General features: G+C 48.1%; 15 protein-coding genes across 15 annotated transcripts; 5 read left to right on the top strand and 10 right to left on the bottom strand.

The window, feature by feature from the left end:
* Positions 1–417: 417 nt before the first annotated feature.
* DFJ58DRAFT_721344 (uncharacterized protein) lies at positions 418–1,540 on the bottom strand (the record flags this gene model as incomplete). Its single annotated transcript, XM_041384799.1, has 5 exons — positions 418–491; positions 565–733; positions 796–987; positions 1,110–1,307; positions 1,361–1,540. The coding sequence occupies 5 exons, from the start codon at positions 1,538–1,540 to the stop codon at positions 418–420; spliced, it is 813 nt and encodes a 270-aa protein (XP_041250579.1).
* Positions 1,541–2,107: 567 nt separating this feature from the next.
* Positions 2,108–2,347, top strand: DFJ58DRAFT_650121 (uncharacterized protein; the record flags this gene model as incomplete). Its single annotated transcript, XM_041381558.1, has 1 exon — positions 2,108–2,347. A coding segment is annotated over one exon (240 nt), but the record flags the coding sequence as incomplete, so codon positions are not given.
* Positions 2,348–2,400: 53 nt separating this feature from the next.
* DFJ58DRAFT_836127 (uncharacterized protein) lies at positions 2,401–2,827 on the bottom strand (the record flags this gene model as incomplete). Its single annotated transcript, XM_041392280.1, is given in 2 exon segments — positions 2,401–2,628; positions 2,648–2,827. 2 exon segments carry the CDS (start codon positions 2,825–2,827, stop codon positions 2,401–2,403), a joined length of 408 nt encoding a protein of 135 aa, XP_041250577.1.
* A 426-nt stretch (positions 2,828–3,253) lies between these two features.
* On the top strand, positions 3,254–4,483 carry DFJ58DRAFT_721343 (uncharacterized protein; the record flags this gene model as incomplete). The annotated part of the gene is made up of 4 exons (XM_041384798.1): positions 3,254–3,406; positions 3,457–3,999; positions 4,048–4,191; positions 4,238–4,483. 4 exons carry the CDS (start codon positions 3,254–3,256, stop codon positions 4,481–4,483), a joined length of 1,086 nt encoding a protein of 361 aa, XP_041250576.1.
* A 1,068-nt stretch (positions 4,484–5,551) lies between these two features.
* DFJ58DRAFT_756725 (uncharacterized protein) lies at positions 5,552–6,318 on the bottom strand. The gene is made up of 2 exons (XM_041388139.1): positions 5,931–6,318; positions 5,552–5,858 (listed from the first exon to the last, which is right to left on the bottom strand). Exons 1-2 carry the CDS (start codon positions 6,244–6,246, stop codon positions 5,713–5,715), a joined length of 462 nt encoding a protein of 153 aa, XP_041250575.1. The 5' UTR covers positions 6,247–6,318; the 3' UTR covers positions 5,552–5,712.
* Positions 6,319–7,370: 1,052 nt separating this feature from the next.
* DFJ58DRAFT_627888 (uncharacterized protein) lies at positions 7,371–7,622 on the bottom strand (the record flags this gene model as incomplete). Its single annotated transcript, XM_041381146.1, has 1 exon — positions 7,371–7,622. A coding segment is annotated over one exon (252 nt), but the record flags the coding sequence as incomplete, so codon positions are not given.
* Positions 7,623–9,881: 2,259 nt separating this feature from the next.
* DFJ58DRAFT_909995 (uncharacterized protein) lies at positions 9,882–11,459 on the bottom strand (the record flags this gene model as incomplete). The annotated part of the gene is made up of 5 exons (XM_041395168.1): positions 9,882–9,945; positions 9,980–10,137; positions 10,190–10,324; positions 10,595–11,264; positions 11,356–11,459. 5 exons carry the CDS (start codon positions 11,457–11,459, stop codon positions 9,882–9,884), a joined length of 1,131 nt encoding a protein of 376 aa, XP_041250573.1.
* A 353-nt stretch (positions 11,460–11,812) lies between these two features.
* On the top strand, positions 11,813–12,655 carry DFJ58DRAFT_650181 (uncharacterized protein; the record flags this gene model as incomplete). The annotated part of the gene is made up of 2 exons (XM_041381564.1): positions 11,813–11,851; positions 11,912–12,655. The coding sequence occupies 2 exons, from the start codon at positions 11,813–11,815 to the stop codon at positions 12,653–12,655; spliced, it is 783 nt and encodes a 260-aa protein (XP_041250572.1).
* A 124-nt stretch (positions 12,656–12,779) lies between these two features.
* Positions 12,780–13,850, bottom strand: DFJ58DRAFT_756720 (eukaryotic translation initiation factor 1A). Its single transcript, XM_041388138.1, has 6 exons — positions 13,680–13,850; positions 13,614–13,625; positions 13,371–13,553; positions 13,216–13,318; positions 12,996–13,157; positions 12,780–12,943 (listed from the first exon to the last, which is right to left on the bottom strand). The coding sequence occupies exons 1-5, from the start codon at positions 13,686–13,688 to the stop codon at positions 13,033–13,035; spliced, it is 432 nt and encodes a 143-aa protein (XP_041250571.1). The 5' UTR covers positions 13,689–13,850; the 3' UTR covers positions 12,780–12,943; positions 12,996–13,032.
* Positions 13,851–13,938: 88 nt separating this feature from the next.
* Positions 13,939–16,690, top strand: DFJ58DRAFT_257458 (nitrogen permease regulator of amino acid transport activity 3-domain-containing protein). The gene is made up of 6 exons (XM_041379505.1): positions 13,939–14,818; positions 14,871–15,288; positions 15,337–15,492; positions 15,544–16,218; positions 16,269–16,374; positions 16,422–16,690. Exons 1-6 carry the CDS (start codon positions 13,960–13,962, stop codon positions 16,446–16,448), a joined length of 2,241 nt encoding a protein of 746 aa, XP_041250570.1. The 5' UTR covers positions 13,939–13,959; the 3' UTR covers positions 16,449–16,690.
* Positions 16,691–16,931: 241 nt separating this feature from the next.
* On the bottom strand, positions 16,932–17,945 carry DFJ58DRAFT_649976 (NAD(P)-binding protein; the record flags this gene model as incomplete). The annotated part of the gene is made up of 4 exons (XM_041381551.1): positions 16,932–17,328; positions 17,392–17,531; positions 17,581–17,623; positions 17,683–17,945. The coding sequence occupies 4 exons, from the start codon at positions 17,943–17,945 to the stop codon at positions 16,932–16,934; spliced, it is 843 nt and encodes a 280-aa protein (XP_041250569.1).
* Positions 17,946–18,378: 433 nt separating this feature from the next.
* Positions 18,379–19,721, bottom strand: DFJ58DRAFT_649802 (membrane bound O-acyl transferase family-domain-containing protein; the record flags this gene model as incomplete). Its single annotated transcript, XM_041381545.1, has 2 exons — positions 18,379–19,407; positions 19,473–19,721. The coding sequence occupies 2 exons, from the start codon at positions 19,719–19,721 to the stop codon at positions 18,379–18,381; spliced, it is 1,278 nt and encodes a 425-aa protein (XP_041250568.1).
* A 347-nt stretch (positions 19,722–20,068) lies between these two features.
* Positions 20,069–20,758, bottom strand: DFJ58DRAFT_649852 (uncharacterized protein; the record flags this gene model as incomplete). Its single annotated transcript, XM_041381547.1, has 3 exons — positions 20,069–20,447; positions 20,531–20,659; positions 20,715–20,758. Coding segments are annotated over 3 exons (552 nt in total), but the record flags the coding sequence as incomplete, so codon positions are not given.
* Positions 20,759–21,157: 399 nt separating this feature from the next.
* Positions 21,158–22,453, top strand: DFJ58DRAFT_756712 (uncharacterized protein). Its single transcript, XM_041388137.1, has 5 exons — positions 21,158–21,538; positions 21,588–21,710; positions 21,757–21,972; positions 22,025–22,141; positions 22,198–22,453. The coding sequence occupies exons 1-5, from the start codon at positions 21,209–21,211 to the stop codon at positions 22,225–22,227; spliced, it is 816 nt and encodes a 271-aa protein (XP_041250566.1). The 5' UTR covers positions 21,158–21,208; the 3' UTR covers positions 22,228–22,453.
* A 217-nt stretch (positions 22,454–22,670) lies between these two features.
* Positions 22,671–25,117, bottom strand: DFJ58DRAFT_756710 (major facilitator superfamily domain-containing protein). Its single transcript, XM_041388136.1, has 11 exons — positions 25,093–25,117; positions 24,853–25,037; positions 24,733–24,786; positions 24,624–24,685; positions 24,454–24,570; positions 24,292–24,398; positions 24,114–24,237; positions 23,679–24,061; positions 23,370–23,625; positions 23,048–23,312; positions 22,671–22,996 (listed from the first exon to the last, which is right to left on the bottom strand). Exons 2-11 carry the CDS (start codon positions 24,972–24,974, stop codon positions 22,855–22,857), a joined length of 1,632 nt encoding a protein of 543 aa, XP_041250565.1. The 5' UTR covers positions 24,975–25,037; positions 25,093–25,117; the 3' UTR covers positions 22,671–22,854.
* Between the last annotated feature and the right edge of the window lie 598 nt (positions 25,118–25,715).

Genomic DNA, 25,715 nt, shown 5'->3' with positions numbered 1-25,715 from the left:
GTTCAAGATATTAAAGACTAAAAAGGAAAAACAGCAAGAATGATGACATCATTGACTCTCAACACACCCCCTCAATGAGACAACACTTCAAAAACAAGGGACAGGCCATTACAATGATAAATGAATGTGGGGCAAGGCAAGACCTTGGTGAAGATATCTGCGGTATTTTTGTGTGTAGAAACCCAGACTGGTAGGAACATATTGGGGGTGTCTGATGAAGGGATAGTGTAGATCTATGTGTTTTGTCTAAATATGGTTCATGGCTTCCTTGGATAGGGCGATGGCTCCTGTGTTGTTGGTGAAGAGTTGCATGGGTAGGGATAAGGGAAGACTGAGGGAGTTGAAGAATGACTGAAGCCATAAACTGTCCTAGTCTCCCAGGATCGCTGGCAAGCGCAGCCCCTTGGATAATCAACCTTACAGAGATGAATTCAGGAGATGACCGAGGTTTAGCTCATATATGACATAGTCCCAGATCAGTATCATGTTTGCTATGGACACCAATTCCGACATCATATGGATGTATGAGTGCCAGTGAAAGATTGGTTTCATCAATTGAGCAACCGAACATGAAGATAAGGCGAGCAAAAAATGATTGATTGTTGGTTTGAACCATAACACAATCATATTGCAGAGATCCAAAGAACTTGGGGTTGCATCGAAGGAGGTCTTTGCACTGGCCCCAGTCGACCACAGACTCGTAGTTGACTTGCAGATATTTGTATCCAGCAATCTAAATATTATGTTGCACAGCACAATTTTAGTGAGTAGTTAGCAGGGTGAGTTGTTGGTTACCTTGTTGTCAGCCTGCAAATGAATGCACTTATCATTTGGTAAAGGAATATCATTACTGGGGAAGAATGTGTTCAGGAAGACATTGAGTTTGATCCAAAAACCAATGAAGGCCCTGTCATCTGCATGCAACTGCTCAAGACTTGCAAATGAGATGTCTGTTGGGAGGTTGGCTTTCTGATTGTACTCATCCAACTTGTTGAGTTCAGAATGCATTGATATTGAGGTCAGCAGCTAATGATCATAGCAAAGAATCTGAACTGATTAAGGGCAATTCTTATTAGTTCATGTTAATCCAGTCCTGTTGACACATGAACCTGTGTAGCAACGTCCTTGAAATTTGTTCGATTGTGGTAGATGTCCCTCATGGGGCTCTGCATCTTCTCATTCGGTTTTGTGTTGTAGTTTTGTGTTGTGCCTTTCGCCAAGATATTGTCAAATAGATGTGAACTTGCGGGTTTCTTGGGGAAATTCCAGTCCTTGCCTGTTACAGGCTGTGATTTGAGAATATACTCCTAATCACAGATCATAGGTGAATGGTCGGGAAGTATTGCAAAGCATAACTTACCTCCATCAGCGCTGAAAATTCCTGCAGAGCATGTCTTCCTGCAGAAATTGTATCTTCAGTGTGAACCTCAAATCCAGTGTAAATGTCGAGATCAATATAGTGGCATATGCATTGCAGAAGTAGATAGCTAAGCTTACTCTGTGGATGGTGGAAGATCCTTTGTGCCACAAAGATAGCCATCTGAGGCTCATTAGCACAGAATTCAGCTTCAGTTGCAGCTTACCTTGGATATATCCTCATGATGTGAGCTATCATTGACCAACTACCTTCAAGAAGTGCATCAGGTTAGACCACCATGGAAAAGCATCATAGCTGAGGTGGTACTATTAAGTTTGAGGCAGTTCATCTTGGATAACAATATATACGTACTTCACATCCATCTGCACAACAGCTTCTCACCCTAATTCAATTATTCAGAACTGAAGCTCCCTCCACAGATGGTGCCTCCAAAGCCCTCCATGATACACATGCATGCAATCAGAGGAGAGTGCTTGGTGAATGTCAGTGAGCAGCATTCTCCAGAAGACATTCTGAAAATCATGTCTGTCAGTGTAATATATGTACCTGGAACTTCCTTCGCTTAAGACCTCCAATCTTAAGTCGTATTGAACGTGATTCAAGTCGAGGACACTCTCCTTGTCTTGTCTGAGAAACCCTGAACTTCGGTATACGCTGAAGCCTTGAACCGACCTTGGCCAATTACTCTTATCGAGTAGCCATACGTCAGAACCCTCCTAGTTCGTAACACTCTGTGCCAAGGCTCTAAGAGATCGGTGGGTGGAAGAACTGCTGCTGGTGCAACATGAAATGAATTGGACTTGTGACTTCTTTTTGCACAAAGCAGAGCAATGGATATGCCTTGCAGCAATCGCTGAGGAAGCTAGGAAGATGGGACATCTTGCGTATGTGGCACAGCAGTGCAAAATGTATCAGCGTCTGAATGAAGATGCTATGGATAATTTCAAAATTGCAAAAGCATCCTGCTGAGCGACAACATTGACAACAAATGATATTGTAGTACAAAATGTTGTAGATACATGCTACTCTGATTCATTGGTGGCCGGCTGCATTGGAGTCTTTGGTTCCCTCCTTAAATATTTGATCAAGGCATCTGTGGCGGTGATCGCTGCAATCACATCTTGCCCCAGAGCAGTCTCCATCTTCATCAAGGACGCAGCCACAATCTTTGCCTCTACCACCTTGTTTTCCATCATTTTCCAAATCTCATTTCCTTCTTGTTCAATTTCGGCATGGATGGTGGCCAATTGCTGAGCTAGCGGCGTGGACCTTCACAACAATTCGGTGATCCCTCGGTGATGTGACAAGAGTGCTTGTCTCCAGTTTACATCGAATCACCAGCAATCTGGATGTGGCGAATTTGAAGATATTAGCCATGTTGGCGAGATCAAAGGTGACACGTTGATTGGTGGGACTGCCACGTTTGGTGAAGGTGGGAATTTTGGACATGTTGGACATGGAGGATGACAATGATGAAGATCTTAATTTATGTCCCTTAGTGCCATCGGAGTTTTAATCAGATTGTGGTCATAGATATTGCCCACGTGTCAAATGATTTTCATTGGATACAGATTGTCAAGTACGTCTGGAATATTGTCTTCGGTGAGCACCGGCAGCAATCATTTGGATGTGCCAACTTTGCATCAATCTACGGATTACAGTATTGGTGATCACCACTGAGTCAGTGAATTATTTTTGTGGTTGCTGCCACAGTGGACAGTATTTGCAAGATTGTCAATTCCTGGCCACAATCGGAAATGTATTACATAATCATCCACTGAAGTGTCCATGTCAGACTTGTACTTATTTCATTCATTCAATTTCATCGCCACTCATCAAACTATCATCACCCCATCTTTATCCTGAACTCACAACATGACTCCTGCTATCGATTGCATCCACGAGAATGCCAACAACATCTTCCGGCGAACGGCAGATCACATTGAAGACCTCCTGGGACAAGCGCTACAGTTGGATGCTGCCAATCCCCAACATGTTGACATTGCACTGAAAATGGCTAATACAGTGGTGAGTGATATAAATTTCTTTATGTCCAAATAACTTCTTACCTTTATCAGTCTCATATATTTACAGTCTACGTGCTGCAGGTGACATCAGTGCCACCTATAGTGCTCTCTGCTGCTGCTGAATTGCATGAGCACATCAATTCCTCGTCCCGCTCAGTGGTCACCACCCCCATTTGGACCAACATTAGGCCCAATGATCCCTGCAGCCAAAACAGCCCCCTCTATCCTCTCAGTATTGGCTATGGGGAGCCTCGAAAACCGTCACCTCCTGTTGCCGGTCCTTCCCAGCCCAACACCATCCATTCCCGGGACACTGATGTTCCGGCAGGCAAGGGCAAGGGCAAAGAAACAGCTCAGCTTGAAGGTGAGGAAGATCGTGGATGGGGCAGGGAATGCAAGTGTCCACGCCCAAGGGCAATGAGTGTAAGCTCAAAAAGCCAAAGTTGGCCTCCAAAGGCCAAGCATCAGCACCAGCAGCCACTTTCAAAGGCAATCATCAGCAGTGTGGATGAAGAGGAGCTTGATGCCGCACCGGTTCCCCAGAAGACACCAGTTCCCAAGAAGACACTGGTACCCATTAACATGGTGTACAAGGTAAGTTTTTAGATAGTCTGCATTTCCGGTTGCTGATACATTTACAAGCCTGGTCAACTGACCTCTCGCCACGAACACCGCCTGTCTGCGGTGAAGTTGGTCATTGCCAGCAATGATGAAAGTGACACCAAGGAGATGCCGAAGAAGATTGGTCCCGCGCCCAAGAGTGGGACTGCATATGTTGAGGTACCGGTGAGTTGATCCATTTTGTTTTTTTCAGATCTCTTACATTTTGCAGCCTGCCCCAAAGCCTGCAAAGGCTCCCACAGCGATGGCTGCCAGTGCCATTGTGCTCGCAGAGGATGACCATGCCAACAAGAGGTCCCCGGTTTGGGACCCAGGCTGTGGCACATGCGTCCAGCGAGATTTGATATGCCGCCAAGGCTACGATACTGCAGGTGGAGAGCTGGCTGTGTGTGCACGCTGCCACAGGTCGAAACAGAAATGTGGTGGTGTCATGCATGGTATGGAACTCATACCATGACATTGATAGACAGGAAGTAGCTACAGAGAGTACACTAAGGTGTACCTCATTGTATTATTATGATTGGTTCCATTTTGACAGATTTACTTGTATTTATATTTCCAGTATGATAGTTTTCACCTTTCCCCTTTTCTTTTCTTTTCTTTTATGTGGTTTATTCAGCCACCAGTGAGCCACCAAGATGTGTTAGTAAGCATGTCATGTGATAGGCAATATTCTGCTTTGTAAGGATCCTGCATGATTTGTCATGTGGCTTCCATTTGTTTCCATTTGTTTCTATTTGTTTCAGGCTCATTCAGCCACAGAATCCTTCAGTGAGCCACCAGATATGTTTGTAAGCATGTCATGTGATAGGCAATAATCTGATTTGTAAGGATTTGTCATGATTGGTCATGCTTCATCATGCTTCGTCATGCTTCATCATGATTTATCATGCTTTGTAATATTATGAACTTTATTTGTAAACTACTTTGTAAGCAGCTGATTCAGCACTGCCAAATGGCATGGTTAGTAAGCCAGTGACTTACTAATGCCGTGATGAGTCATGCTTAGTAAAATGGCCTCCCAAAAAGGTATAAAAGGAGCCCATTCTACACTGAGTAATAATAACTTCCCACTTTTCACTCTTCTCTCAAACCGTGAGAGTTCGTAAGACTTAAAGTGCAGGCCAAGAGTGCCTTGAAGTAAGATAAACATCGTATCAGAGATTAGTTGTATACTACCTTACAGGGGTCACTTATATAACAATCTATTTATAAACTACTTGTTGTGTGCTACCTTTCAGGGGCTGAGTGTACAACACCAGAACAGCTTTCGTACTAGGCTTTACGTATTTAAGACAGACTTCATTTACTTGTTGTGTACTACCTTACAGGGGTTGAGTATACAACACCAGAACAGCTTTCTAACTAGGCTTCACGTATTTTAAGACAGACTCTCTCTTTTTCAGGAAGGGAGACACGAGAACACGACAAAGTTGAGACAGACTTTCATAGGTTGAGACACGACCTACGAGATTGAAACAGATCTTACTATCAGAACATTAGGGAATCTATGAGTATTCCACCAGGGAACAACAAGAAGAGGACACATCAGTAAACCCTCCCAAGAACTCACACGTTATCTACCACAAAAACTAGAAAAGTCGTAGACCGTGTACTTAAGGACTGGCAAGAAGTCTTATCCTGTATAGTTGTGTTGTCACTATACACGCGTTGTACATAAGACCCTTAAGTAGCAAGACACCGTGTGCCCTCCGCATGAGTGAAAACGACCACCCGACATTGCTCCTCCTTTTTGAGTACTGAACCATGCTGCAGAGCATTACAATCCGGGTTAGTACATGTCTTGTTTGGTGGATATAGGACCAGGGAAGCTAGGCATCATGTCAGACCAGATGTAGGAGTTAGCCAAATCCTAACCACTTACTGAGACCCCCGTTCTCTACCATGAAGATGAAACATTGTCTCAACTGCTTCCCACTCATCTGCCTCAGTGGGAAGCACCCACACGATGTCCTTGACCACGTCCCATAGCATGTCAACAGCCTCGAGCATGATATCAAACGACTTGCTCAAGAATTCCATGATAATTGGTGGTAGGACATCAGGTGCAGCAGTAACAGAGACTGTGTGAGGCTGAGGTTGGAGTATGTCATCCTTGAGGGCACTTGAGCAGCGTAGGAAGCGTTGAAAAGTGATGTAGGATAGTTCCATTAGTTCTGGAGTGTGTCTGAGGGCCGAAAACACGCTCGCGATGTCCATGATATGGACTTGTGCACCGTTTGCACTAAGCGGAGGCGGGAGGGGCGGCGGGAGGGGCGGCGGGAGGTTGTGTCAGCCACACTTTGTCATCGAGTAATGTTTAAACTCTGCCCGAAGTCAGCCGCCGAAGCCCTAGACTGGCCTCTATGCGCTGCAATGCTACGTGACTGAGAAGTGAAATGTATTGAGACTGAATGATGTGATGGCAATGACGACGATGTTTGACAACGAGACTATGTCGCCAATGTATAAGGAAGACTATACGAGAACGGTGAGATAAGGTTGTTGAGAGTTTGGGCGAAAGCCTGCAGGGCTTTTCCGGCCTGAAACGAAATTCCGAACCTAGGGATTGAAGCTGAGCTGTGTTCCCGATGTATAGGAGTACTGCGATGCGTACGGCGAAGCTTGATACCCTAGTGAAAGGAGTCGTACTCACTTTGAGCAGATGATCAACGCACTGGGGGCATGGTATAACGAGTGAACGGCTCGAGGGCGGGAGAAGATTGTATATACGGTGCGAGGATTTTGGCGTGGTCTCGGAGGTACAAAGTGAATGCTTCGCTCGACCACCTTCCATCGTTTTGACGACGTCGAACGGCACCCCACGCAGGAGGTATTCTAATGTCCCTCCGATTCGAAGGCCGTGGCCTTTGAGGTCTGGTAGTCCTGCTGCTGTTGCGGTTGAAGACAACTTCTTCAAGAATTCTGATTTCGACAGAGGGCGTGGGCCTTTCTCGTGTTTCCACGCGAAAAGGTGATCTTCTGGTTTGGGCGCGTTTATTTGAATATGGTTGATCATGACTGCCTTGGGGTCAGTAGGGCCATCTTGAGCTGCCCAATAGACCCCTTCTCCTCTCTGCGGGGATGACTTCGTGCTAGGAAGAATGAAGTTTGTGACTGGTAAGCCGTTGCGGTCAATAGACTCGGACATTCCTGCTCTCGAGATGTGTTTTTTAGGGTCGAAACTCTTAACCGTTCTGACTGTGAACTCTCCGAGTCTAGCTATGCAGTAGAACAGTCGTGGTTAAGCAGGCAAAAACTGCCGCATCAAGCGGTTTGCTTAAGTCGAGGTGATTGCGGATGGTGGAAATGAATTTGGGGGTGAATGGTTGTCTCTTGGGGCGCTTAGAGGTCGTTGGAGCTAGGATGGCTGCTCCTCCTAGGGTGGCTTTGAGTTCGTCTGGCTGAACTAACCATACTCTGCCGTGGAGAAGATGCCACGCTTTGATGCCGGCCACGAAATTGGCGATCACCGAGCCTGAGTAAGCCCCAGCGCAGCTGGCTAGGAATTCGAGGAGGAGGTTGGAACTGACTGGGCAGCGCTTGTCTTCTTCGATGTGGTTGAGGTCGCAGTATACATGGAACACTAGTAACCCGTTTCTTTCGTTGATTGCACCCATGCTGAGCCCATTACTTCCAGAATGCGATTCAGTTGCTCATCTGATACTTCGTGAGAGTTGGGGGTTACTGTTGTTGCTGCTAATTGTCTCGAGCTTCCTCCTGCGGGGACCCACAGTCTGAGACGTTCGCGGGCGAGGCAGTGGGGGCGGAGGTTGGAGGGGTTTGGGGTTAAGTTTGTTCTGTAGTTCTGAGGGGTGGGTATGAGTGTGGGGGATTGGGATAGAGGTGCGCCAAAACGAGTGCGGTCCATGTAGTCATTCCGCGTCATCGAAGAGCGCGCGGTTGATGAGTTCCTCTTCTTCTGCTCGTGATGCCTTGTCTCGTTCTGCGGCTTGTTGTTTGAGGAGTGTGCGATTGATAAGCTTAGCTGCGGGAACGGTGTATTTCCCGTCCCGCAGTAGCCGAAGCTCGGTGGGGGAGAGAGGGCAGGTAGCGTCGATGATGAAAGGGTCAAGGTCGATGGGAATATCGATGGGAGGGAGAAGAAAGTGGAGGGGGCCGAGTATGCCTCTGGAAGGTTTGTCGGCTGGGTTGAATTCACTAGGGACGTAGGTTGTGATAATGTCAAGACGGTAGGGGTAGATGGTGTAGGAAGTCGTGTATTCTCCGAAAGACCCCGTTGACAGCCTTGTTGCGGTGTCTGTGTTTCCACCACCCTTCGACGACTCCTGTATTATCTCCGTGGACGAGGACATTCTCGTGAACGCCTGGTAGAGAGGCGATGGCATGTATGAGTAACTCGAATCCAACGGCTTCAGCCCACCCGATGTCTCTTTTCCCATTGAGCGTTTGCCAGCCGGGAATTAGTCTCCACACTCTCCAGTAGTCGCCGACGACGATTCCTATGCTTATGCCGGAGCTCGCGTCAGAAAATGCGAGGGGGTTCTGTGGTTGTGTTGCGGGGTAAATGTTGCGCGCTACTCCACCTGATTGAAGTAAGTGAGACCACCAATCCAAGTCTTCGCTTACGGATTTTCCCGCCCTGTGTGGCAGGAAAGGGTTAGCTCCGTTAGTCGACAGCATGTCCTCGAGGCTTGTGAGGTAAGCTCGGCCTCGAGGTGCTGCAGAACATGCGTGGAGAAGTTTGCCGTACAGTTCTCGTACGTCCTGGAGGATGTGGGAGTGTCTTTTCCTCCATTTGTGGATGGCCGCGAGGTATTTGTCAACTTTAGCAGGACTTAGGGCTACTACCATTAGTTTAAGGTTCCATGTAAAACCTATGTAGATGGTGGAAGAGCTGAAAAATTGGTCTTTCAATCGTTCCCATATGATGCCCAGGGTGTCTGATAAGTCGTCAAGGTCTTGGAAGCAGAATGTGAATAGTGCGTCATGTGTTGACCGCGGTGAGCGCTGTGATAAGTCAATTAATGGCTTCGAGCGATCTTCGCTTGATTCTTCGATTCTTCTTTTGATCGGGCAGCGGTCGCCGAACCAAAGTCTACCTCCCGTCTGCCTCAGTCCGTCTTTGGCAAAGGTTTCATGCCATGCTGCTCTGACGTCGTTATATTTTTCAAGAAACTCGCGTCGAATTCTGAAAAATATATGGTCATCGACCCACTTGTCGAGGGGACCGATTCCTCGGTGACGGAATATTTCCACGCCCGCATCTGCTACGTTTCCGTACACTCCCGCTGATGGGGTAGCGCCAAAGGCTGTGCAAGTATCTATGCAGAACTGTGAGTCGGAAACGCGTACTACGCCCGCTGGCCACTGGGACGGGTGCAACGGGACTGTCCGATAGGCTTCTGCTATGTCTCTGGTAGCTGCTTCGGAGCCTGGGGGGAGGGTGGATATTAAATGGTAAATAATCGAAAATTTTCCCCAGGTGGTTGGAAAATCATTTACGTCTATGTACGAATTGATGGAAGGGTTAGGGAAGGGTGTGCTCGGAGAGTGCGGGAAGGAGAAGTTTTGAATGATACGGAATTTCCCCGGTTTACCGGGTTTCGGGATGATGGACAGTGGGGATGATTGAAAAGGTCCAATTAGTTGTTCTAAGGTGTTTGCCTCGAAGGGGCCGATATATCTTCCTTTATCAATCTCTTTCTGAATGATGGTATGAAACTCGGTGTCGCACTCGACAATCGAAGGTTTATTAGGTGGGGTCTGTACATGCGTGATGGGGGGGAAGTCTACTTTGAAACCGGTACGAAGTCCGCTGGATATTTTAGAGAAACGATGAGTAAGACCGAAATGATTAAGTTCATGAGTCCAGGCGTCTACTTTATACGGTGTTAGAGGATTCTGCCTTCTGTGCTCGAGCGCACTTCTGGGCTCCATGAGATGGGTCTCCGCACCCTGAACAAATGTGCCGCGCGTCGTGTCGGGGTACTGTGCAACCTTCTTCACACTGCCAGGCAGTACAGAGTTATTTCCCGTCTTTGGTCCACAGTCCTTTGCGGATTCGTTCTGCGAAGGTCTCATGTTGTTTGTCCCACGTTTGGGGGGCCATGCACTCGATGGTTCTGTGCGGGTTGCGCCCAAGGCACACTGCGCAACAAGGTAGGGGGCCAGTTGCAAGAGGTGCACAAGTGGTGCGTACCTTCTTGTTATTGCCCCCTGATTCCTCATTAAACGGTGCTGCGCGTTTCAGCGCTGCTTGCGGTTGTTGTGTTGACGTTGCGAGCTGGGTGCGCAGGGAGTTAGCGCTGCTGGCCACGAAGGCTGCAGCAGCTTGCTAAAGGGGGGGGGCACACGCAATTTGGGTCACATGATGCGGCGTAGCCGGGGAGAAAACGCGATTGCAAAGGGAATGGGGGGGGGGGGGGGTTTCCAAAGCGTGAGGCAACGGAAATGGGGGGGGGGTGGTTGTCGGCGCGTGATTGGCCGACAGACGAAAAAGTTTCAAGGGAAGAGAAACAAGGGGTTAGGAAGGAAAAGAAGAAGTGGTGCGATGCACGAAGCATGATGAGTACAAGACTTTGTGGAACACGCGACTGGAACTGACCTGGATGGCGAGCGCTGTGTCTTTGTCTCTCTTCTCGTTGAACAGGAGTTCTCTAGCCTCGAACAACAAATCTTGATTGATCTCCTCCAGGCTCCAACCTTGCGCTGTTCCGATGGTGAGATGCCAGCGACGTCGTTGTTGCGATTGATAGAGGAGCAGAGCTCTCTGTTGGAGTGGGTCAGGTGAGTGGCGCCAACGATGGGCTTGAATGGCCGTCCAGAACTGGATGTGCATGTTGACTCTGTCGTCAGGCCAATCATGCATCTTCATGAACACGACGATGCGTGGCGCTGCCTCGTTGAATTCTTCCCAAGTGAGGTGCTCGTCCTTGGTAACGGGTGCGGCTTTTGGGTCTTTGACTGCGGCAGCGGGCACCCATGAGTGGATTCCGTCTGACGCTGGTAGCATGACGAGAGCGTCTGGTTCTGCAACTAGAGTCAACGCCATGGCTTCGTCGAGTCCTTTGTTGGTAAAGTAGTGTAACTCGCAGTAATCACCGGCTTTCAGCCTCCTGATGGCGTATTGTGCCGGGAGGATGGTGGGATCGGTTGGGACTTTAGTACGCTTGAGAGGTGCGTACTTATTCTTGTTCTTTTTCCTGTCTTCGAGACGTGCTGCTTCTTCCTCGTCTCTGAGGTCTTGGCAGTCTTTGGGCGTCGTCTTCCTCAGCCTGTTGGCGCGCCTCTTCAAGGCGCTCTAGTCTGGCTGCCCAGCGGGCTCTTTCGGCGTTGTTATTGACGTTCCACAGCGCTGTCAAGGACCTAATCGCTTGTTCTTCGGTTAAACCTTCACCAATCAGTTGTTGCCTTTCTTCTTGGAATTCTTCCAGTGCGTAGTTGGGTCTAACTGCGTCGTTGGGATCCATGTTGGCTATGTAGTAGGTAGTATGGAAGCAAAATACTTAGGCAATAGCTGTCAGATTGACAATGAAGAATGGCTGCGAGGTGGTCAGAAGCAAAAGGTTTCTGCGCCACCTCGCTTATTTGCGCGTAGACTACATTCTGTGCTAGCCTCGTGCCTCGGCTAGCTCAGAAAACCACTAGATTTTGGCCCCAGAGTCTACATGGAATAGCCCTGGAGTCGGCCATTTCCCGGACGTTCTCACAAAGCCCTAGTTCAACGTTCCGATTGGCTCGCGGGCTCACCTATTCGTGGAGCGTCTAACTTTCTCATCTGTCCACCGGTTCTCTGATGGCCGGCCAGTCTGGCATCCTGACGATGACAAGGGGTGTCTCAATTAACACTCTTCCAGTCGAGGTTCGTAGATATCAGTTTTCACCGAGACTACTCGATACTTAAATGGATTTCGTTCATCAGCTTCTCTACGAGATACAGCTCTTTTCTGCATCTCCCTCTCTCCCTCTGACATCGAAGACGCTCTACAAAATATTCAGCGCATCTCCGCCCTCCTATCGCGCCCAATATCTCATTGCATCTATCGAAACCGCACAAATTAGGGATGACTTGATTCCCTCGAAACTATTGCGGTACCCAATTTGCACAGTGGACATATTAGAAACGTTGTTTCGAATATCAGACGATATTGTACCTTTAACCTGGATACCGGAACTTCCGAGACGCCTCTTTCGTTCGCTCACGGCCAAGTCGCGCGCAAAGACGCCTTTGTGGACAGATCAAGACCATCCGCTTCCCTTCCTGAAATATTTGTTCACTTGTCCGAAAATCCGTCCCCCAGACGTCAACTCGCATGATGGCTACGCCCTGACGAAAGCTGTCCAGGCGGGCTTCGTGCCTCTAGTTCACTTTCTTCTTGATCATGGCGCTTCCCCTCGCTGCAAAAATAACATATCGATCCTTGTCGCTATTTACCGCAAGGATCTCTCGCTCGTACGACTGCTCGTGGAAAGAGTGGATTGCCGGGAGTGTGGTCCAGGGGCATTGAAGCAGAAGGAGAAGAGGCAAAAATTGGAGGATCGAGTGCAAGTAACACCCGAAATGCTCAAGGTTGCGGTGAAACTCGATGCGCGGGATATTGTGGAATATTTTATGGAAGAAAAAGAATGTGTGCCCGATTTGCAGACTCTACAAATAATGCGATGACTTTATAAATCGCAATGTCCGTGATTGATATCCAATCCGCCATGGAGTCTCATCACCTGCGTTCAAGCCACATGTACATCCACACTTCTCTGGGAAGTATATCGTAGTAGGGATACAGCACTGCCTTCAGTCAGGAGAATCAATACAAGTCATGAGATTGAACATTTAAGCGACTACGTCCAAATTGATACACGTTGCCAGTACACTGCTAAAATCTAATCAATTCACCGCCGGTGTCCGCAGGAGTACAATGTACGAGATGCATTGAGATGGCCAATACAGAATATACTGAAGATGCGGCCCAGTCAACACCGGCTATACACAATAGGCGGCCACTTACAAAACAAGGAGGATACATGGTTGATACAGGGACGGGATTAAATGTCGTCGATATCGACCTCCCCTTCGTCGCCAAATTCAAAGGTACACTCTCCATCCTCCTCGGGGAATGTGTCTGTCTCGTTGATTTTTGCATTCTCTGGCAGCTCGCCGTAGGCCTTTACTATGGTTCATTGGATGAATATTCACAAGTATGTGATGAAAGGAATTAGGTTACGTACGATTTCTCGCCTCATCAGCCGTATACTTAACAATGACATCTGCCTTGTCATCCTGGAAGTCCCGCAAAGAAAGGAGCACAATGTCTCCCTGGTTGATCCACACCTGAAACAACGGTCTCGAACGAGCGCTTATAATGTACAGCACGAATACTGACCTTCTTTCGCATCTTACCACGAATGTGGGCTAGCCTCTTCTCGCCATCAAAGCACATTGCCTCGAGACGACCATTACCAAGCATCTTCGTTACTTGAGCGTATTCTTGTCCATCTTCACGGAAGACTAATTCACGCTTGTCGTCATCGTTTTCATTCTTTCCACGTCTGCGGTTCTTTCCACCCTGGAGAAAGATGCGTTCAGCATTGGGCTCGCTCCACAATCACATATGAGAGGGTGTGACCTTTCCTTTATTCTGAGGGAGATAATCAGCTTGAGTGATTGTGATAGAGAATGGCGATTTACACACCTTCGGCATGACTAGTTCCTCTCTGCGTTGATTTTGTCCTTGTCGCTAGATATGGGATAGCGAGGACAAAAAGTGGAAGAGCACGGTATGAGATGGTGCTGAGCTGAGTGCCGTGACTCTGGTGCGGAGGCGAGCAACTTATCGATTATAAATTTTGGATAGAACCTGAAAAGGAAACGTCGGGCCGTACAGTGGCCGGAATTCTCGTTTATGTAAAGCAAGTAACGCGTAGGCTTACAGTGACAATCAGTCGATAGGGCTTTATCATTTTTTTTGTCGCATGGCTGAAACTCTCCTGGCAATTTTGCTTGTAACCTCGTCAGCAAAGGGGCCAAACGTCGTTTATCGATGGCCACCATCCGTGGAGAATACCAGACCCAGACTCTCCCGTCCGCGTCCACCTGTAGACGGCCTCGAGTTAGACAACCCTTGGCGTGCATCACATTACTCAGACAATTCAAATGCCTTAGCCGAAACGCACATTGAGGGTGCCGTAGATGTCAATATAGATGACTACGCGTGGAGGAGATCCACTGAGAGTCGCGACAGGTCTATGTCTTTCTCCCGTTCCGCTATTCCGGCATCAGGTCGTGACTCTCCTTGCAACGATGAGCGAAGGGAAATTGACCCCGTCGCGAATGAGTACCAATGTTTGTTCAACTATACTGCCCAATTCCTGGCTGGAATGCTATGCCCGCAGAGACACCTATGCCACCAGAAATTTGAGCTCGTCATTGATAACCTCGTCTTCGCTGGGCATCCTGTCTGCGCAGAACCTGATGGCATGTGGCGCTTCAAGCCAGAGAGATACAAACCTGGCCCACGAGGTCGCGGGTCTCGACATCGGGAATCCAATCTTCCAGACAAAGATAACTCTGAATTCCCTCTGGGTGGAGATACACACGCTACCGTGACGCCCAAAAGCTCGTGGCTGCACATGTTTCATCTTGTCCTTGTATTCGATTTACCAGACCCGTCATCATCAGCCTCGGGGAATGTTGCAAGATATTTCGACACAATCTACGAGCAAATTGCATTCACTGTCACTGCTGTGCTCTTTCAAGAACAGGTCCTGTCAAACTTTGTAGAATTGGAGTGCGATGCGATTGGTTCGCTTGAAACCGAGTATATGGTAAAAGGTCAGCCGTGCCCGGCACCTGCGGGGTACATATCGCTGACGTGCATGCCTAGGAGAGCGTTTCTCTGACTTTGCATCGCATGCACAACGAGTGTCATCCATTGCTACAGCAATGAAAAATCTCTATGATGCTATAAAGTCATCTAACATGGCCCACATCACTCTCAACGACCTCCCCCTCGAACTGCAGCTTCCCCCTTATCTGGACCACTTATTGCACAGCGAAGAGGAATTTGAACTTGAATTCGTGGGTCGTCTCGAGAATCAACCCGACTCTCAGCTATGGGGCCGCGAGCTCAGTTTTGGGTGGCGCCTGCCAGCCCTTGTGCCTTGGAAGAGTTTGCTTCTTCTTGATACTGACCAGGAACTGGATCCGTATGTGAACTTGAGAGGGTCACACGTGCACGCTGAAGAGAGAAGCCTGGCGGAGGGCCTGATCAAGTTCCTCGAAACCGCTTCTGTCACATTATCGTGGGTCTACTTTCGTATCATGGATATTCAAGATGACAGCGTTTTCAGACTGGCAGACATGGCGAGTTTGCTTGACTGGGACCTGCATTCCCAGGTATATCCAACTGTTCGCTGGTTAGTCCACCACCGGCGGGCCAAGATTGTTGACACAGTCCACAATGGGTTGAAGACCATCTTTTCGATTGCTCCTAAGTTTGATAAACCGTTAGTGTATAAACAGTTCCTCTGTCTTGTAATCAATTAATTTGAATGCAGGCTTGCCACCCTTTCTGCCGAATTCAAACGTGATTTCCCACAGCCGTCTATCTCACCCCTCCCTACACTCATGGCTACGATCTCCAATTCTAATTCCAAGCAGGCCGATAACCACTTTTTCGCAACGGTCGTGCAGTCCAAGGATCTCATATCTCTGTACCACGAAGTTGTGCTTTGGATGCTGAAACACGACCTCCTTATTACAATGCATCTGCACGTGCGCGTAGTCACTACTGCCGAGCTCAAAGTTCACGTCAGACAAGCACATGAACGGAAGCTGGAGCGAAGGGCGAGTCATCATCTTCATGGGCGCCGGAGAAGCAGCCGCAGGGGCGACCATGGTGTGGGTGATGCACACGAGCATCCACGAGTAAACATGCCTTGGTTGTCGCTTTCACCCAATGCTGCTGGGCAGTACCCGAGACGGTCTATTGACTCGGGGCAGAGCAAGCCCAGCGATATATCGGGGTCGATCCTGCTTGAGGATGCTGAAGATGTCTTTGACGAAATATCTGAGGAAGATTCGGGAGAGGAGAATGTTGGTTGGGGATCATCTGAAGATACCCTTGAGCCTTCGATAATTAGCGATCCGGGAACAGCGAGCCCGTTGGAGCGAAAGTGGTTGGCAGCTATGTCGGAGGGGAAGGATGAATATATTGCAAGACGATTTGCACTGTTAGTTTTCGGTCTGCTTGTTTACTAACGTCCCTTTGACGCATTATCAGGATTAATCAGTACTTTGACGGTAAGCGAACGGACGACGAGATCCTCTACACAGCAGAGATATCACGCAAGCAGCTTCGAGAGGTGCTGCATCATTATGAAGAATATGTGCGTTCCGTGTTTTGTCGATTGCCCCATACTGATGCGCTGCATAGCTACAAACTTTCTTGCATCCTGCGTGACTATATTACGCGCACTTACTTCATGACTCTGAGTGTCACTGCTACAGATACACTCTAGATATAGTGACAGCACCGAAGTTCGTGCTCGAGGCGCAGGATGGATTTAGGTGGGCAAGGGGAAGAAGAGAAAGAAGCTTGAATTTCCTAGACTCATAAAACACCGTTTTGAACGCAGTAGATATATTTGCCATCGCAGGTGGGAATCATAGCTACGTTAGTAGCTGGACTAGATCCACCAACATGCGCATCTCTTCTTGGAACAAAGAGAGATGTAAAAAAAATGTTGCTAATGATACATATCCGAGAGTAACAACCTTATGACAAAGTACAAGGCGGTGACCTGTACCCAGTGCATTGCGGCAGCCAAAAAGGAACGAGAGTCGAGCAGGGGGATTGATGGTCCAGGTACTCGTCCTGTGCCGTTCTGCACGCTATCAGTACCCATGGCACAATTCCGCTGTATTCCTACATCAAAGTTCGTGTTTACGCATAGTCTGTGTGGACCCAGCCAAGCAAGCGCTCAGCTTTACTACAGTCGAAGAAACCTTTCGTGCCACTCTCGACCCAGCCAGGTTTTACCGGCACATCTGGGAAGTACTTCTCCTTCAGTTCCAGCCAGTCCTCATCGGCGGCCAGCCGAGGCGCAGCAATAAAAAATGTCTCATGCCCTGTCCACTGGTCCATCTCCACAGTCACTGCACGCAGGAAGGCGTCTGCTGCTGAGTCCATTTGGACGTAGCCCCAGAGGTCACCTCGGACGCGGAAGTGATCCTGTCTGTAGGCACGTGCGCGCGTAGGGCGAACCCAGTGGATGCGAATGCTTGCAACTCGCATGGATGGGTATCTTCGGACGATAGTATTTGCTTGCATCTCAGCAATTCTGGCAGGATTTAGTCAGGCTCTATTATTATTTCTTCGATGGAACAAATATTGAATTAATCACAATTTGGAAAGCCCATAAGGTTCGTCAGGTTCGCATGGGTGATTCTCATCTATCGGAAAGTAGTGAAAGATGGGCTCTGTGCTGTACACCCCACGCAAGACATTGACTGAGGACGCCAGTGCGACACGGTTTATTCCCAACTGAGGATATTTAGTCGACATATTATCTGCAGGATGTTCTCTGAGTCACCTCAGCCGCTGCACGCAGGACATTCCAGGTGATTACGACATTGCTGCACACAGTGGCGGGTATCAACCTTCAAGAAGTACTGTGACAGAAGGGACCTCTTACTCGTTATGCACCTTGGTCTTGTAGTCCATCGGTTGTGCAAAAGCTGCCAACTGGATGATTGCATCACAACCCTCGAAAACCTTCAAAGTCGTATCAAAATCCTTCAGGTCCACTGGATGGAAAGAGAAGGCAGGATTGTCGTAGAAGTCGGTATCTTGTGCAATGACACAGTCTACGCCAACTACAGTGTGACCTTCCTTCAGCACCCAAAGCACAACACGTCTCCCTACGCCCCCGTTGCATCCGGTGATAGCAATCTTCATCGCCAATGCAGTTAGATGGAAAGAGAGGGAAAATTTGGCCCAAAGTGTGCTCACTGTTACTTGATTTATCTAAGATGGCCGCGGCGAGTCTTCGTCCAGGTCAGGAGGACAGGACCCCGATCCCTATATCATAACGACATATGTAAGAAGCCCCCCAATAACCAAACTTGTTGCGCCAAACTTTCGCTATGTGGCTGGATGTGAACGGTATATAGTATTGGCTTCGGAAGCAAAAAAAAAACGAAAACTTTTGCAGAGATGCACAAGTAAATGGAGCAGTCGGAGACCTGGTCATTGTCAACGCGAGTGTGCATGGACAGACATGCAGAGTCAGTGACAGCTTTTATACCTCTTGTTATTCTTAAACTGAACTATAACTATGGGTTGTGTACAAAGACGAGATCAATGCCGCTGGGCTACATTGTAATAATATCTATCTCAGAGAATCCAGTAACAGATTGAGATAATGTTTTAAAAAATGGACAAGCAAGACTGTCGGTCTGTAATTGTCCGGTAAGAACTTGGACCCGATCAAACCAACTCTCGCCCATGCATCAACCATGAAGTTAGCCCATAAGACTACCCAAAGCCAAGTCCACAGCAAGCCCAAAAATCCATCGACACGTAAGCCCGTATAACTCTTCCACATGCCTTCAAGCATTAGACCGATGGCTTGCATAATGAAGAACCCAAACACAACAACAGGGTGACCACCTCGTTCCATTGCCTTCAATCCAAGATAGTGCAGAGCGCCTGAGATGAGGAATGCGCCCATCACCCCTCCAGTGCGACCAAGTAGGTATGACAATGGTCGAGCACCGACTGATATAAAGCACTCCCGGAACAATTGATGCCACCTGTGGCCCCAAAAACTGGTCAACGATCTCGAGAGCCAAGGAGCATCAAACAACGGCGGCCATTGAGACGGTGCTTGTCTGAATAACAAGACGAACTCGATGGTGTGTATCTGATACACCAATTCAATCACAAAATATGCTGTCCAACCAGAGAGGATCGTAATGATGGTAGACCGGGTATAGCGACTGAGGGGCGGTAGTGATGCGTCGAATATTGTGCCCCCTTCAACCGATCCAAATGTTTCCGGAGAAAAATCACGAGCGGCTCCAGAGGTAGCATCAAATGCAAGCGTATAGAACAGTAGCTTCGTGAGAGTGCTGAGCAGGAACTCTGATGTTGATTTTGTTCCACAACTGCTCTTTGGAATGCGTAGGCCTTCCGCCCAATCCCACCCAATCCCGCGAAGGTTAACTGATAGATCCCATGCGTTCCAGATAGCGGTAAATAGTGGGGTATCGTCAACATTGGTCAACTGGTTGCTTGTGCTGCCTGATTGCAAGGTATCACTATGGAATGTTTTGTTCGGTTGCAAAGCGATCCGTTTATATGGTTTTTTTGCGAAAGCCCAAGCGGTCGATCGCATCGAAAGAGTGAATATGGCGAGCTGAGTTATAATAATTGGATGAGACTTGGGCTCCTCATGACGGATAACTTATTCAGTGCACTCACAACTAAGCCATGATTGAGGAAACGGTAGTTAGGGATGCCAAAAGAAAGATCGAGCGATGAGCCAGCTCGATATGCGCACAACAGTGTGACTGGAAGCAACGCAACGCGGATCATTGCAGTGCGTTTTCGTTGAACCAGCACGCCCATTGCAAAGTACGAGACAAAGGCCGGCAAGAAAAACGTCGAAAAAGTCGACGCTGACAATGCAACTCTCTCCTGAGGTGCAAGTAGCCTACCGAAGCTGACCATGCTGAGAACTTTTGTCAATGATGAACTGCTATGAACATGTCGGAAATGCGACGTACTCTGTAATGTATGACCAACAGAGCTCCAAGCTGTCAAGTGAACTGTACGGATGCATCTGGACAGCAAGGCAAACTTCGTTTTTGGTACATACAGTGCTACGGCATAGAGTTTGGAACCATACTAGACAAATGGAGATAAGTAGTCTATAGTCGGCTACTCGGTACCGAGTCAGGCCTCGAGGCCTCAAGGCCTCAAAAAGTTGCTTCAATTGAGGTGAAATTTCGATTCACAAAGTAAACAAATGTCCATATGATGTGATTCGAAGAATTATCACGCTCAACGACAAAATACTACGAGATGAAAGTTGCTTTCCGCATTGTATCTCTCACATACCATCGTTTCCTCGGATCGCCCTCATAACGAACACTCCAGCTTCCTGGATAGCCCAGTCCATAGCCCACGCATTTTCCCCGCTGATTAGAATCTGGCCTCCAATAAGCAGGAGGCGGATGTTCGTAAGGTGGCTTCTTCTTAACTGCTTTGCCGTGTGTCTTGTGTGACTGCAAATCCTCAGGAGAAGCAGTGGGGAAAACGATGCAGGTTGCCCGCAATGAATGTGGGGAATCAATGGCACCAGGTATTGGTGGTCGTAGTGCCTGCCTGCGCACTGTTCCGTGTCGATGACTTTCCGTGACCATCACTGCAGGGTGAGGAACTGGCAAATTGCCTCTCATGCAGATGACTTTGTGGTCGTCTTGTACAAATGGCTGAATGGGAGGATTTTCTACAACGCCGAAATTTATCGATACTACATATTACGCACCTTGAGGCGCTTTTGCGACGGCGCGTCTAGTCGTGCAAAGTCTACGGCTACAGACTGAGCGCGTCTCATCCGTTCATCAGCCTGGATGGGATTGTCTTCGCAATCAGGCGGCCTTGTTCTTCAGATAAGGAATATCATGAGCGGAAGAAAAAAGTTAATATAAAACAAAGTACTTTGGCCTAGGTGGAGGTTTCGGGATAGTCGATATGATCTTTGGAGGTGCTCTACTGGAAAGTAGACGAAATGCTGTATGGATGAGCCGTCATGAAGCGTTTCTTAGAGGCTTGGATACATACATATTAGGCCATCCTGTACATCCGGTGGTGTTGTCTCGTTCCCATTGCATCGCATTTTCTTCCTGGGAGCATGACTAGAAGCTGTTGATAGACACTGCCCAAACTCTGAGAAGAGGAACTCATGCAGCTTGCGCTTCGAGGTCGTGACCTCGACATCAGATGTACCGTCCGCTTCCACGGGGTCCACGTCAGATCTGAGCTGTGCTCGAGACACGAACTCAAAGTCTTGACCTTGGAGGTGTGGATTGGCGAACTTTGGGATCATGATCAGACGTTGTTGTGGTTTGTTGTCCAAAAGCTTCTGAAAGTACTATGTATATCCACTATTAACTAATAGGTCAGGCACTTGACCTACTTGAAAAATCATCGACATGGCTCCAAAATCCTCGCTGAAGTCGGCTTCAAAAACGTCGATTTCAAATCCTGGAAAACGAACATCGTCGTCTGCCGATTCGCCTTCCAAGCCGACGAAGCCGAAGTCGATATTGAAACCTGTGAAGGAGCCTGAAGTTGCTTCAGAAAAAAGTGGAAGCTCGGATGCCGAGGACGATGACCACCTGTATGGTTTTTCAACGGACGAGGATGATTCTTCCGACGAGGATGCAGTTGCTGGCGAAGAGGTTGATATTGGCAGACTACCCACTGTCGCCAAGGATGATGCAACAGTAAAGAGAAAACTTGAGAAAGCGAAACGGCATCCAGTGCGTGCATCGACCAGCTATTGACGTGTTATCTCTTACAGCAGAGTAGACTCAAGACAGAGGTGTGATATACATGGGCTGCCTACCACATGGGTTCTACGAAGATCAGCTGAAGGGATATCTCTCTCAATTCGGGGATGTAACAAGATTGCGCATCTCACGGAACAAAAAGGTACTCAAATTGTCGTGGTGGTAGGCATCATCTGACGGTAAATCAGACTGGTAGATCAAAACACTACGGTTTTATCGAGTTCGACTCAGCGTCCGTCGCGCAAATTGTCGCGGAGACGATGGATAACTACTTGTTGATGGGCCATATACTTAAGTGCAAGATAATACCCAAGGAGAAGGTACACCCCGAGTTGTGGGTAGGTGCAAATAAAAAATGGAAGGCCATCCCAAGAGATCAGATTGTGCGGAAAGAACATAACAAGGTCCGTCGAATGAAGGTTCACTAACGACATGACTCAGTACTATCGTTGGTAGCCGCGAACTCAGGAAAGCATGCGAAAAGCCGAGAAGCGTCTGATTCAAAGGGAGAACGAGAGGAAACGAAAGCTGGCCGAAGTTGGCATCAAATATGATTTCGACGCTGTCAGCTATGTAAGCCGTTTTTTCAACATGCAAATAGCCGTGGCTTACTCCCTGGTGTTGTACAGAAAAAGAAGCTGAAAACAGTAGCGTCATAATCTAAATTGACACATACCTCGGTGTTTCATCTAGCGAGGAAATATCCTGTAGTATTATGTCGTCTTATATCTTCTGTTGTGCTTGGCTACCCTAGAGAGCAAACTTCCTCCTATCAACTTGCAGATGGACCCCTCTCGATTGTCGATTAGTTCCTGGTGCAAGCTCAGACAGTGCGGACAGCTCTGTGAGGGCTGAATGTGGTGTGCGCTCTCCTCCAGCTGGACCGGCAGTTCCCATGCTAGGCCCCTGAGTGCATCGGTATTGAGGCATGAGGGCGCTTCCGGACACTCCGTGATATATTTGCTGGTGAGTACGATCACTTTCCCTGAAAGCTTCGAAGAAACGCTGCCAGTACTTCCCTTGCCGCCATAATTATGTCACACCGACACTGTACTTTACCGTGAAACTTGCAGTCTACCTCATTAATGTGGCTGGGTACCAAGAAGGCGAACTCAGACTAGTATTACACGGCTACTGTTCATAGTCATTACACGCACTGTTTATTAGCTATTGACACGAGCAGCATGTACAGATACAAACTGAGGAGTTCATAAATAGTGAGCGTGGTCCGCGGCCAAGTTCGCAATAAACCGTTTTCACAGTGTCCTGCGCACATTGGTATATGCCTAGGATGCCGCTCCAGGAGCGCCTTGGATGTAGCCTTCCTGCTTCTCATTCGAAATATCTTCAAGCGATCTTTGCTTTGTTTCGGGGATGAGAAGTGTCGAGAAAATACCAGTGAACATAAAGAAAGCGAAAATCTCCATACTAAAACTTAAATTTAGATCCTGTGCATGAATTAAAATTCGCGCTGCTCACATATGACCTATGAATGCGCCCGTGCCACCGATGTTAACTAGCCGAGCAAAGCCAACCTGGGCTACGATAGCCCCGAGCTTGCCAGATGCAGCAGAGATACCATGGCCAGTTGAACGGTAACGAGTGGGGAAAGCCTCTCCCGGAATGACGAAAGTGGTCGTGTTAGGACCGAAGTTTTGGAAGAAGTTGGTGAGGCAGTACAGGAAGACAAAAACTTTCTGGGTCGAGGGGGTGTCCGGGTTGTCCAACTTATTGTAGGCGAAACCTGCCAAGAAATTGTCAGTCCCATGTATCAGGATTCATAGGGGTAGAGTGTACGGACCCATGATGACGAAAAGGATGGTGAGTACGGTGAAGCCCATTAATTGAATAGGCTTGCGGCCCCAGGAGTCGATAAAAAGGAAAGATACCCAATATCCTGGAATCAAGCCCGCGATGGAGAGGATAAGATTGCCAACACAGATATTGTACAAGTTCTCGTAAACATAGAGCGACGTGGATTTTGCGGCAGTGGGGGCCCCAAAGTTGATTGCCGTCAAAATGATTGAGCTGTTGAGACCAAGGCCGTAGAAAGCGATCTGAGCGCACAAAAAAACTCAACTTGGAACCCCAGAGCCAAGTTGGAACTTACATCAAGAGCAAACCAGGAATAGGCAGTGCCGATCAGGACTTTCAAGTTCTTCCACCGGCCGAAGTATGCTCGGAAGTCTGCGCGGGTTGCCTTCGGGGCTTTGACACGCTGGACTGGGGCATCTTCGTCAAAGGCCGACTTGCCGGTTGTCAACACGTTGTCAATATCTGTTGTGGCTTGCGCGATATTGCGCTCGATATCCATGGTGAACCGAGGAGTCTCTGGGATGGTGAGACGGAAATAGAGTGCAATTACGCCAGGGATGCAACCGAAACCAATCAAGAGACGCCAGATATGATCGACAGGGACACGGCAGGGGAAGGGAGCACTGAGGATAGAATTCTTATATGCTTCGACAACGATGACACCGACGAGGGCAGCAGCTACATTTGGGACTAATTAACGACATCATTTCTGGAGATGATATCAACCAACCGAATTGACCCCATCCTTGTGCAGCGAACACAGCAGTCATAAGACGACCACGTGAACGTGTAGCAGCGAATTCTGAGGATATGATGGCACTCAATGGGTAGTCACCACCGATGCCAACCCCCATCTATTGATGGGACGGTGAGGGGTAGACTTTGCAGAATTGGATCGTTGTGCTTACAATGAAACGCCAGACAATGATTACGCCCAGAATGTTTACTGCTGGAGCCTCACCAGCAAGAGCCTGACCGAATGTCGCGATGATCATGATCATTAGCTCAACGCCATCTATTAGAGTGCGGGTTACTGCTGGCGGTTGGCTTGGATATGAAATTGAACTTACACATCCGTTTCCGGCCGAGTTTATCTGCGAGCCACCCAAAAAGTAATTGGCCAACCAAGTTCCCGACGGGAGTAGCTACCTTCACACCCAAACCTTGATTGGAGCTGAGCTGGTTTTCTGGTAGGAATGACATGTGACATTGACCATAGGAGAAGCTTCGGGATGCTCACTTGTGTTACCGTAGACAAAGCCCAACATTACGGAGGCGATGTTGATGGCAAAAATGTCGTAGCTGGCGGTAAATGAGTAGAGGTATTCTGGCACAATAGAAAAACTTACGCATCGGTGAAGAAACCTACACTGGCAACTAGGCAAACCTTGACATGAAACCAACTATAGGGGGTAAGATGGACTTGTAAGAATTGACTTAAAATAAGATAAAAAATTGCGGAAACTTACGAGAAGGGGGCGTTATCGATTTCTGCTAGAGCTGCACGACGACGCTCATCAAGCACGGTGACGGCAGTCTGCTCCTTTTCATGGGATGATCCATGACTGGATTGTTCATGGTTCGAAGCCATCGCGGGTCGCGGGGGATAGGTCCCTATAAAAAATTGACACAATAAGGATTGGGGGGAAAGCGCCTGAAGCCGGTAAGTACGCGCCTGCATAGATTTATAACGTTTGGTTTGCGCATACCGGGTCTGGATCGGCTTCATATGCAGCTCCCTACTGAAATTTGAAGTAAGGTTCCTTACACGTTCAATACCATCCAATCGGAAGTACGGCATTGATGACTTAAGCTTTCCTTTTCTTGCTCTCATCTGCACGTTCAATCTGCGATCATTCGAACGTTTTTTTCTCATGAGGTACGTGCTGGCCAGATTATTCCGAATTCAGAACAACTGGTACATATATGAATCATACAGCTTTGGCACGGACACGCCTTGTTCTTTGTGCTCTTGCAGTGCTGTGCCTCGCAATAATCGCATGCTGTCGTTGTCACGAACAGCATTGAATGTTAAACTTTACGATAGTAACAGAACTTTAAAGATGATCATCCATCCATCTATGCCGAGTCGTCGAACCAGCACCTCCCAGGATTAGTTCCGGTGATCAAGCTTAAGTACAAGCTACATATAAGGTCTTAGATTATATTTTGTTGACCGTACGTATCGTATTTGTGACTTGGACTTATCCGTCAAGCTTTTTGCAAGCTTGGCATTTCTTACCCCTTGGTCACACGATCAACAGGACGTCGCCACAGGGTTGCCAAGTGCCTGTTCAGAATTGTCATTTTGAGGCAACGTCTTGGCTACATA

Source organism: Suillus subalutaceus (genome assembly GCF_016647625.1).
Source record: "Suillus subalutaceus strain FC151 chromosome Unknown DFJ58scaffold_3, whole genome shotgun sequence".
In the NCBI taxonomy this organism is placed as follows: domain Eukaryota; kingdom Fungi; phylum Basidiomycota; class Agaricomycetes; order Boletales; family Suillaceae; genus Suillus; species Suillus subalutaceus.
Note: the sequence above shows the minus strand (reverse complement) of the source record. Positions and strands in the feature narration are given on the sequence as shown.